Here is a 12,114-nt window from a genome sequence, read left to right on the forward strand (position 1 = left end):
GTTGTATCAATAAGCTTTAGGATATATATATATATATATATATATATATATATATATATATATATATATATATATATATATATATATATATTTATATATATATATATATATATATATAATATACTATATATATATAGTACCTACATATATATTTAACCTGACTGAATAATTACGCAATTCGTCAGTTGTGATGAAAATATTCAATAGGCTCATCATCAATATGCTATAGAAAGAAAGAAATAAAGTGCTTATGAGATTAATCAAATGTTCTTAGTAAAGGCAGGTGTTGCACAAATTGAATATTTATGTTAAGACATGTTGTGCAACGCCAAGAAATTCAGAAATCCCCTTCAGATTGTAATGATTGATTTTGCTGATTATGAGAAGGCATTTGACAGTGTCCCCAGACAATTTTTACGGAAGGTCTTAAGTCGTTATGATATCTCTGCTAAATATGGAAAGCTGATCGAAATTATTCTTGAACACAGCAGACCTTAAGTTAATGTTGATGAGATCTCACCAGGAAAATCTGCAGGAACTAGTGGGGTGCTATGTTTTCTTCTTTGATATTTGTCCTCCTCGTAGTTTATCGTGAAAAAGTGGCCAAAGATGGAAAAGACGGTTTAGACTGGAAACGACTGAAAGTTGGCACACTAGGAGTATATAACGTAGATGAAGCTGTCTGAATCCGCAAAATATCACCAGATTTACGAAGCTAACTAAATAAAATATTTATTGTACCTTGAGACACGAAGCCCGAAGTAATGAGGACAGGACAGCGAATGTACATTAATCTGAGCAAGAAAGGATTAATAAGATTGAGTTATTCAAATATTTAAGAACAATGATACCCAATACAGGCTTTCACAGAATTTAGCGCGAGTAAAAAACGCAAATCAAACAACGGATAGGCTGAATAAGATCTGGAAATCAAATAGAAGGTAATTCCTACGAAAGTAAGATTATACATTTGTCTAGTACGGTACATCTTTATTGGTACTGCAGTGTCATGAATCATGATACGACAGTGAAACTACGTCTACTGAAGATCTTGTCCATTTGAGATTAAGCTGTAAGAAGATTATCAGTAGTCAGATGGCAGGATAAACTGCGAAATGATACCACAAAAGGAAGTCACGGAAGTTCTACTGTAGATAAGTTATGATGAGTTGGAAATGGCATGGACATGCCCTTCATGCAAACCCTGGGAGAATAGTACGTTACAGTGTCAGCAGGGCTCCTGTGGGCACTGGAAGAGTTGGAAAACCCAATCCTACTAAGATAAGAACTATGAAAAGGAGAATGGAAGAATTTCACAGGGGTCCTTTGCGTTAAATAGCACATGTGATACATACATATATATATACATATATACATATACATATATATATATATATATATATATATATATATATATATATATATATATATATATATATATATATATATATATATATATATATATATATATACATACATACACACACATATAATTATATGTAAATGTAATTGCCATAATGCCCTCTTCTCAAATTCTACGCAATTTTTTGGATACGCTTGTCACTACAAAGCCTTAAGATCCAAGTGCAAGAAATTGAAGTGGCTGAGATGTCCGATAGCGGGAAACGAACCCGCATCACCGTAATCACAACGAAGTCACGTTGTCGACCTGAATATGAGAAGGATAGAAGTCTATTGCCTCTCAGACCCATCCTCACCACCGTAGCCACTTGGCTACGATGGTGAGGTGGGTCTATTTCAGCTCTAATAAATATATCTAAAAACTGCAGGTATATGTATGTAGGAGAGGCAATAGACTTTTATCCTTCTCATGGTCAGGTTGACAACGTGACTTTGTTGTGATTATGGTGACGCGGGTTCATTTCCTGCTACCGGACATCTCAACCACTTCAATTTCTTGCACTTGGATCTTAAGGCTTTGTAGTGACAAGCCTATCCAAAAAAGAGCGAAGAATTCGAGAAGAGGGGATTGTGGCAATTACAATTACATACGTATCTGGTAAAAAGTGACCAGTAGATGCTACACACACACACACACACACACACACACACACACACACACACACACATATATATATATATATATATATATATATATATATATATATATATATATATATATATATACACACACACACACACACATACGCATTCTAAATAAGCTATTTATCTAACAGTGGGTGGCTTCAAAGATACTTCAAGCCACATTCATATCTTAACTGCTGTATTATGGATGAACCACTTGTGCCCAAAACTTCCAAGCACACAAAAAACTCAGCATCAAGCTGTAGCCCTTTATATATATCCCCTTATATATAACGCGCTATTCACCTCCGAATATGACACACACTCTCACTCTTCCTAGATATTAAAATCCTTTCTTATACTCCTTTCGCACAGTCTATCCAGATTTTACACATCTTAAGGCCTGATAAAACGATAAGAAAAATAGAAAAAAAGCTGTATAAACAGACTGCAGCAAAGGAAGCTATTATTATTATAATTAAGCCGCTTAATGAGACTGAGTCACATTGTGGGGCTCATGGGGCTTGACTGAAGGCCTTTTTGCTTACGGGAACCACACTGAAAGGGGGAGACGCAATGCAATGCCTATTCGGTGGGATATGACTAACCTCCTACCACATACATATCGCTTTCACAAAACTACTACCCACAGCACTCGTAGGTCAGTTAGGAAAAGTATGAAAAAGACTGGATCTCAATGTATTATGTTAGGACCTGTATCGACCAACGGCCTCTCAAGAGAGTTTTAAAAAATCTTTAGGAAACTATAGGTTTCATTGTCAGTTTTGATTTAATAACCGAATAACCGACTTTCATGACTATGATTTTGTTACCATGCGAGCTATCAGTACAGCATAGGCCTACACTGAGACAACCTTTTCTGCCGAGGTCTAGTCAGGTCTTTTCACTATTAACCTAATTCTACTCCTTTTCTTTATGTACAAAAGCTTCACTGACAGCGTTCTTACAAGACACAACAACAAAACTCAATAAATAAAAAAGAAAATTAGCAAATATATACTTACATTGCATATGCCGAAAATTAGCAAATATATACTTACATTGCATATGCCAGCATCTCCATATAACGTTGTTGAGGCGTATTTTGTCTTTCCATCTCAGTTTAAGACCTTTGAATCGATTCCACTTAGGAGAAGTTATTTTATGCCTAGAAAAAAATGGAAACATATTTCAGTTGTATGCAGTTACAGTAAAGCAGGCTTTAAAATTATGAAATACATTTCAAAAACATCCCTCATATCTCTTAAAGTACAATAAACGAGACAACTATTTCTGTAATGAAAATTCCAATGCGTTGGCCTACAGTACACTTGTAAAGCAAAGGGATCCTAACAATAGTAGCAAATTTGAAAACAAAATGTAAGAAAGTGTTAGTGCAAGGGGGGATGGTTAGTGAGAAGATTGGCAAACTAATTTGATCAAGAAAATAAAAAGGCCAGAAAGAGACTAAATTCGTTAACTAGACTTGAGACACGTACAGGTTAAAAAAGTGAATAACCTGGTAAAATCCATGTTAATAAATGAACAACGAATAAAATGCGATTTTTAGCCATACACGTACCAACATGTAACCTTACCCTAGGTATTGAAATTTTTAAATACTCCAACAGCTGACGTCCTAAATCTCTCTCTCTCTCTCTCTTTTCTTTTCTGACGCTGCAAAATCATAACCATACCCTAAGAAGTGGCTTTCAACGTGCTTTGCACTGTTCTGAAAACACCACACTAGCAGGTAAAACTGGTTTCTAACCTCCGCGGTTTGTAAGCGTTAAATTCCGAAAATCGTTCCATCACAAAAGCCAATTTATCAATTATCATAATCGCCACAAACTACACTGTGTGAACCCGACAATTGCGATACACGTCACATTCATGCAAAGTCTACGAACGTAAAGCCAGCATTCTTTCAACTGATACAACTAGCAGAGGTGAAAAATAACCCAAACTTCTTCAGATTACCTTCTAGAAAATGTTCCCTTCTACGTTCTGTTTTCTACAAGGGAAATGGCATATACCTACGCGTCTAAGACCTTACTGGCGTACCGATGAGATCAACTGTCATCTGCCTTATCACCGCCTACCGCACTAAAATGTAAAGCAAAAATCATCATTTAAACCCTAATCTCTAAGACTTGGGAAATAAGAACCCTAGAGCCATACAAGCAAAAGATTTATCGTGCTAATTTTCCCAAACCACTAGAAAATTTTGCAATGCTAGAAAACATACAATTTCTCGTTGCATATTGAAATTTCATTTGGAATTTACCACATCTAACATAAAAACTAAACTGGGTTTCCGAAAATTTCATTTAGAACGGGGGGAAATATCTCCTGCACCAATTAAACCAAATCTCATGCCATCTGTTTAAGAGAGTGGTACGGTGATGTAGTGAGGTAGCTACTTAAGTATCTACATATACATCAATGTTTCGCACTTGGCAAGGATGAATCTGGAGAAACTAAAAAGAGAGATCAGAGAAAGTGGGCAATATACGTATCCCCCCCTAAAGGAAGCAAAAAAAAAAAAAAAAAAAAAAAAAAAAAAAGTGAGTCAACGAGGCCATTAAATAAGAGAGACATCTTTAGGGACATCAATATTGAGCATAAAATGATCACGATAAAATGAGAGGTATGTGTGTGTGTGAAAGGGCAGATGTTCTTTGAGGAGGATTTGACCGGGATCTTTCCAGTGACTTGGATATATTTCATTCTTTTCACAACAGTGTACGAATAAACTCACGAGTAATCCCTTTATAGAAAATGGTCCACAGAACGGGGGAACCGAAATGAATGTAGAATCACAAAAAACAGCAAAAGATGAATAAAAGAAATACGGTACCTTAATTACATGGAAGCTCAGCCACAGAGGCCCCTATTGCAGTGAATGCGATTTGTTTCAAACCACTTGCGAAAAGAATAAGCCTATACTTGCTATTTAAATAATAAAGAAACCACAGAAATTCGAACACGGCTCAGGACCATCAAGCGAGAAATGATAAGGCATTTCGACAGTAATCGATACGTGACACAGCAATCTTGGCAGATAAATCAAGTTCAAGCTTCCGGAATAGATTTAGACAATCCCCCGCAGTTTACTACGTCTTAAACATACCTGGCAGAATGATGCATGACCCGGGCCTCAATTACCTAACCGTGATTTGATTTCGTTTTATTCTTATTTTCGTACAGGTTAATTTTCCAACTATCAGCTAACAGAGTACCACATCATATTTGTGAGAAACAATTTCTCACTGTGTGCCATAAAAGAAAATACCGGACATGAATGTGGATAAAATCAGTTACGGAAATGTGAAACGAAGCCACCTTCCTGAGCGAACTCAGGTAAAACTGAAGTTAGGAAGGGGGTAATAAAAATGGCAAGAAAAAAAAATCAGGAGATAATTTAAATGCATTAGTCAAGCGAGATGAAATTTAAAATATAAAATGAACTGTAAACCAGTGGAAAATTTATTATTACAGCATGCAAATAGATCAGGCAACGAACCTGGCCACGAAAACCTTACAACAATATTCTAGGAATATAAGTGAGCTGAGCCATACGGGGAAAGCATAATAACTAAGAAGCGATCAGTCTTACGTGAAAAGCATATAACCTAAGGTCATTGAAATTCCAAAAATACAGGAGAACGCCGTTCACAACGATATACTCCTGTTTAAAGAATTGTCACAAAATTCTTCTTGTGTAGATCCTATTTATAAGGGCTTACTAAACCCGACAGAAGGCTTATATTTGTCCGGCCGTGAATCAGGAAAATCAAACTGAGACTGCTGCTGATTCATCTTTCCTGAATTCTCGATGACTCGACGACAACTCTGCGGGTCTGGGGATCGTCTTTAATGGTTCTTGGAGCTGCATCTGACAATTTGGTATAAAAAAAAAAAAAAATCCGCTTATGGCTTTGCTTGCTTCTTCTCCCCCCTACGCTCACCTCTAGCTTTTGAGCTAACTGCTTTGTCCGTGGACGGGGCAACAACTGGCCCCATTCTCTATTTTCAGTGTTTGTTTCCTCATCTATCTATTCTAATATTTTTCGTACTCATGCATTCTTATTTCTTTTTACACTTTCACGTTATTTCTCCATCTGTCATCTTTGAAAAAGTATCTGAAAAGTATCTGCTCTCCATCAAGTTCAACTGTCATTAGTAAGTGTCAATTTAGTTTTCGGTGTTCTCTCCAGACGTTTATTTAATGTGCATGGACAAAACTTACTTTACCTTTCACAACAGTCTACCCTTTGGGGGCTAATTTGCCTTGAAGACCACATGCGTTCAACAGATTAGCCTAATATATACATATATATAAATTATATACGAAATTCATCGAACCCAAAATCTAAAAAGTAACGTTACTCCTTAGACCTTGACCAGCCTGGCAGAAATATCGCTTCATTGCTTTCGTTTTTAGAAGGATCGAATTCAGGACAATTTATCTGATCAACCAACCAGCACCGCATTTCTACGGGTGCTATTACAGATATTGTTCCAGTGAGCTCAACAGTTCTTCCTATGCCAATCAGTGTTTTAACGCCTATGCAACACTACCTCTCTTTTTACTCTTGGCCAATCATGAATCCTTTTTGCCTGATTCAACGTTTGTTACCACCAGGCTTTGGAAATATTGTTTCTCTCTCTTTGGTCTGTCACGTCACGCAGGACTAACCCCCCAGATTTACATCTCCCAATTTTCTTGTCCACCAGGCTTGGAACAGATCGGGGTATTAGGGAGTCTCTTGCTATCACCCTCTGCATTACAAAAAACTTAACCTGACAGTGACTGGCAAAAAGCCGAGCGCCATTACTGGCAACGGTGTAAATACTGTTAACTAAACAAAGAAAGCATTTTGCAGGAGCAGATATTGTTAAATGTTTGGCCCTCAGCAGGAAGACCATATGGACACCTCGTGGCGGGGGAGGAAATGCTCCAAGCACAGCAATGCCGGGAGTATTGATGAAACTCGCCATAGGAGTCCACCACTGTCCGGAGTTCTTGCCAAAGGCCACTGTTTTATGCACTACACTGGATATAAGCAGATATAACCGATGAGACGCAAACTTGAGTGGAGGATCGATATCCAGGGCGGATAATACACTGCGGTGAATGGTTAGGTTGGCTGCTCCAAGAATATCACTGACGAAAGTGGACATTATGCTTTTAATAATACTCCTCTTCCTTTTCCTGTAAAACTGATCTAGAAACACAAGTTTGGCTTGTTGGAAACCCTTCCATGAGGAAAAATTCACACGAAGGGAAGAGTTTTCCACGTTCGTAATAAATTGAGGTAACAATTTTTTTATTTTACAGAAGGGAACTAATATACTTCCAACTGACTCCTACAGGAAATAAGGAGAACAAATCATACAAATTAAAAAATAGATTTCGCCAGGACGGTTCACAAATTCCTATTTATTTATATATATATATATATATAATATATATATATTTGGAGCAGATCACAACGGAAAAATCCTTCATTTAGTGCTGATCGATTAATACTGTCTGTTACCCGTTATCATTAGTATTGCCATATGTCAGAGAGCTGAGTATTTCACACAGTTCTAAACATTCATGGTATATACATTTCATGTCTAATGATAAAACAACTCACTTTTCGGGGACAGATTAATAACCGTTTTTATCTATTATTAATGCTACACACTTTTCCTTTCTTGGCCAGTTTGTTCTTTTGTCATGTTTATTATGTGGTTGCCATGAAGAGTACCGTCCGATGAGATTACATTGCTGCTTAGCAGTAATACGGAAGTTCGACCATTAATCTCCATTATCACAAGAATGTGGAATCTAGGTAGGTGACCCCTAACTGATAAGGTGTGAAACGGAATATGAAGCGTGGTGTGGACGCCCGGAGTCTCACCAACCAATAAATACGATGTTGAATACGTGTATGAATGTTTGCCCTAAAGGGAAGATGTCCAGGGATTAGATTAACAGCTGAGGTTTATGAAAAAAAAAAAAAAAAAAGTCGAAAAGGCATCACCAACTCTACGTCATGGTACAGAAAATCTATCCACCAATTTTAAAATCTTTTCCACATTATGAGGTTGTTATCAAAGAAACCACTATCTCCTTTTCTCCAAGTAAATATTCTTATAATTTCTTCCTGTAACATTGGTAGCATATTGTCATAAATGCATGTAATTTTATTACCACATTTTCAGTCAGATGGTCTTATCAACGTTAAGAATAAAATAAACAGATGAAAACCTTGAAGAAATATTACGTTCCTTACAGATGAGAATAAAATCAGACACCCCTACTTCTCTTATCAAATCTTGGTACAATGTTAGAAATAAATCTCAACCCAAAGCTTTATGACGACTACTGTCCCCATCGTCAGATGGAAAGGATCTAGACTCAAATTCTACTGATGTATTCTCCCCGTAGGATGGTGGTGTCGTCACTGCATCTCACACGTGCACTGCAGGCATTACTTAAGGTACCTTGCATCGTCCCCTAGCTGCAACCTCTTTCATTCCTTTTATCGTACCTCCGTTCATATTCTTTCTTCCATCTTACTTTCCACCCTCTCCTAAGAATCATTTCATGCTGCAACTGCGAAGTTTTCCTCCTGTTACACTTTCAGAACCTTTTTACTCTCAATTTCCCTCTCAGCGCTGAATGACCCCACAGGTCCCAGTGCTTGACCTCTAGCCTAAATTTTATATTGTATTTCCATTTTCTACAAACAGATTTATTATACTATATCAGATTCCCGCTTGATCTTCTGACTACTTAATCATTCTGGTTTGTTATGGTTATGCTACCCATCTGCTGGGCAAGGGGAAGGGAAGGGAAGGGACGGGAAGGGGGCCTTCAATCTGGGTGTGAATCACGGAAGTCAGGTATTTGGCATTTCATTAATCGAAGGAATAAATAAGTCTGGATTATTAGCTTCTCTTATGCATCTGGAATTTGGGTTTCTATACAGTCCCTGGATATTATGGTCTTTCCTCTCCAATATCTATTTCGTGCCAAATACCCAGCACGTGGTGGATCTCTCCTCCCTCCTAACACTTCCGAATAGTACTCTTTCACCACCTGTTGTACTGCACTCTTTTTCCACAAGACCAAGCCATCTCGAAATACTCTGACTAACCCCACAACATACACCAACCTTTGAACATCTCTCCTCTTCCACACTTCTCTCACCCTTTCAATACTCCTTATGTCGCATATACTGTACAAACAACTTCAAGCAGTTTTAACCTTTTTTCTTTCCTTGAATTCAACGTCCGAATTTTATTGACATAAGGAAGAGTTGTCTTAGTAATCCCTTGGCTCTCACAGATAATCCAAATCTCATCCCAATCTATTAAGTACCATGCTACATTACTAATTACTTGCTTCACATATCCTCTCTCTCTCTCTCTCTCTCTCTTCTCTTCTCTCTCTCTCTCTCTCTCTCTCTCTCTCTCTTATATATATATATATATATATATATATATATATATATATTATATATATATATATATATATATATACACCCTTATATTTTACAACATCATAATGGATTCACTCTTCTATTGCAATGCACCATTAACACAAACGGCATTGCATTTAATTATTCACAGATCCCTTTGCACACGAACCTCACAGAATTTACTTCACTTCCGTACAACTTCTTAGGTTCTTGCACCGGTTCATCATTGCATTTTCATTCTGCCTTCTTATTTCCCTTGAAGACCTTAACCTAAAACATTTCCCTGGTTGCCTGTAAATGATCTTTCTTCTGCCATGCAACACCTCAAACGATATCCATTTTTTCCTTGATTATACATCCCACTTTATTATACAACCACTTACAGCCTTTATTCCTTCTTTCTATGTTCCAATACCAAAGAACACAATCTGTTAACTGTATAATACCAACCTTCATATGCAACTCAAAATCTCTTCCTCTACTGTGTCTTCACACCTGGCCCATTTCTCCATTCTTTTCGGATGGGATTTTCACTTCCTTATAGAGATCTCTTGTCATAGTCACATTTTAAGGCATATTTTCACCTATTCCTCTCCAAGTAAGTCTCTTTCCTTCAACAGCACATACAGTAGATCATATTTACCTCTAGCCAATCCTCTTCTCATTAATATATTCAATAGTTTACTTTACTTTTTCATTTACCTTGTACTTTAATAACAATCAAACTTTATTTTCACCACCAGAACACACGAGGAGGAGGAGGAGAGAGAGAGAGAGAGAGAGAGAGAGAGAGAGAGAGAGAGAGAGAGAGAGAGAGAGAGAGAGAGAGAGAGATGCAAAACCTTCTTTGAGCACTGGGTTTTAATTTGAACTCATTTTCATTGACATGTCTAAGGTTTTAGTTATCGGTGTGGCTGCTCCCGCTGACTGTCCTGGCAGTTCCCTTCATTTTTGTCCCATGCCAAGTGAGAAGATTTCAGTACAAGCATCTACAGAAACACTAATATTCAAAAATTATATATTTTTTTTAATTGTTACATAGATACATCCTTACCTCATTACACTTTTAATAGCTTGCTGCCTTTATGGATATCTGATAACGCTGAAACTACTAAACAAAATTTTCTTGTCATGATATACACACATATATATATATAATTTATATATATATATATATATATATATAATATATATATATATATATATATATTTATATATATATATATATATAATATATATATATATATATATATATATATATATATATATATATATATATATATATATATATGACAAGAAAATTTTGTTTGCTGTCACTAACTATTCTGTAGCTATTTTTCCAAAATTGAGACTGGCTTTTTGTGCAATATATATATATATATATATATATATATATATATATATATATATATATTTTTTTTTTATGCAATACACAATCTATATATATATATATATATATATATATATATATATATATATATATATATATATATATATATATATATATATATGACAAGAAAATTTTGTTTGCTGTCACTGCTATTCTGTAGCTATTTTCCAAAATTGAGACTTTGGCTTTTTGTGCAATCTGTACACAATCTATATATATATATATATATATATATATATATATATATATATATATATATATATATATATATATATATATATATATATATATATATATATATATATATATATATATGGATGTATGTGTGTTCGGCATAACTCTGAAACGCATTGAGCGATTTCAACCAATCTTGGTGTACAAATGACTTACTAGGGCACCGAAGGGGCTGGGGGGTGGGAAAGCCTTCCCTGAAACAGGGCTGGTTCTGCTCGTAGACTTAGTAACTAAATAAACTCTTAGAATTTATCATACCTCATTTCGGTATACATATGACTTACCATCTGGGAAAGAATACTGTGGGGGTAAGACATCACTGGCACCAAAGGGGGCGGGGGTGGGAAGGGGGTGACTTGTAAAAATAACTGAAAATGACATATATTAGTCTCTAATCCAACGTTTTTGAGGTTTCGGAGATGAATAGCGACACTCACGATGCCCTTAAGTCCAAGTTCAGCAGTGACAGAAAGGGGGGGGGATGAGAAAGGGTGAAAAATAAAATAAAAAAAAATGACAGATATTAGAGTCTAATCCATTGTTTTCGTGATTGCTGAGCTGAATAGTAACATTCCAGATGTCTTTTAAGTTCAAGTTCAGGAAAGACAAGTTCAGCCCCGATAGGAATGGGGGGTGAGAAGGGGTGAAATATAAAATGTCAAAAATGCTGGGCAATGTAACTGAGGCAATTATCTTAACAGGAAAGAGAGAGAGAGAGAGAGAGAGAGAGAGAGAGAGAGAGAGAGAGAGAGAGAGGAGACTTTACCGATTGTCATTCAGTCTTCCCAGGCAGTGCCAGGTTGGTCAGCTAGTGTGTGTGTGTATATATATATATATATATATATATATATATATATATATATATATATATATATATATATATATATATATATATATATAAATACCCACACAAGGTGAAGCGAAGGGACAGGCATCTTGTACATAAGACAATTTATTGGCCGA

At 36.1% G+C, this 12,114-nt stretch overlaps 1 protein-coding gene across 4 annotated transcripts in view; it reads right to left on the minus strand.

The window, feature by feature from the left end:
- The window catches only part of Mondo (MLX interacting protein mondo), a 190,163-nt gene that overhangs the window by 139,589 nt on the left and 38,460 nt on the right, over window positions 1-12,114 (minus strand). For 2 of the 4 annotated variants that reach the window (XM_067091866.1, XM_067091864.1), the window contains exon 2: window positions 3,108-3,214. In XM_067091866.1, the coding sequence (XP_066947967.1) occupies window positions 3,108-3,214 (107 nt within the window). Of the gene's footprint in view, window positions 1-3,071; window positions 3,215-12,114 lie in introns of all 4 variants that reach the window. The other 2 variants (XM_067091865.1, XM_067091863.1) reach the window with 1 other exon arrangement.

The sequence above is a fragment of the Macrobrachium rosenbergii genome, chromosome 48 (assembly GCF_040412425.1).
Source record: "Macrobrachium rosenbergii isolate ZJJX-2024 chromosome 48, ASM4041242v1, whole genome shotgun sequence".
NCBI classification, from domain to species: domain Eukaryota; kingdom Metazoa; phylum Arthropoda; class Malacostraca; order Decapoda; family Palaemonidae; genus Macrobrachium; species Macrobrachium rosenbergii.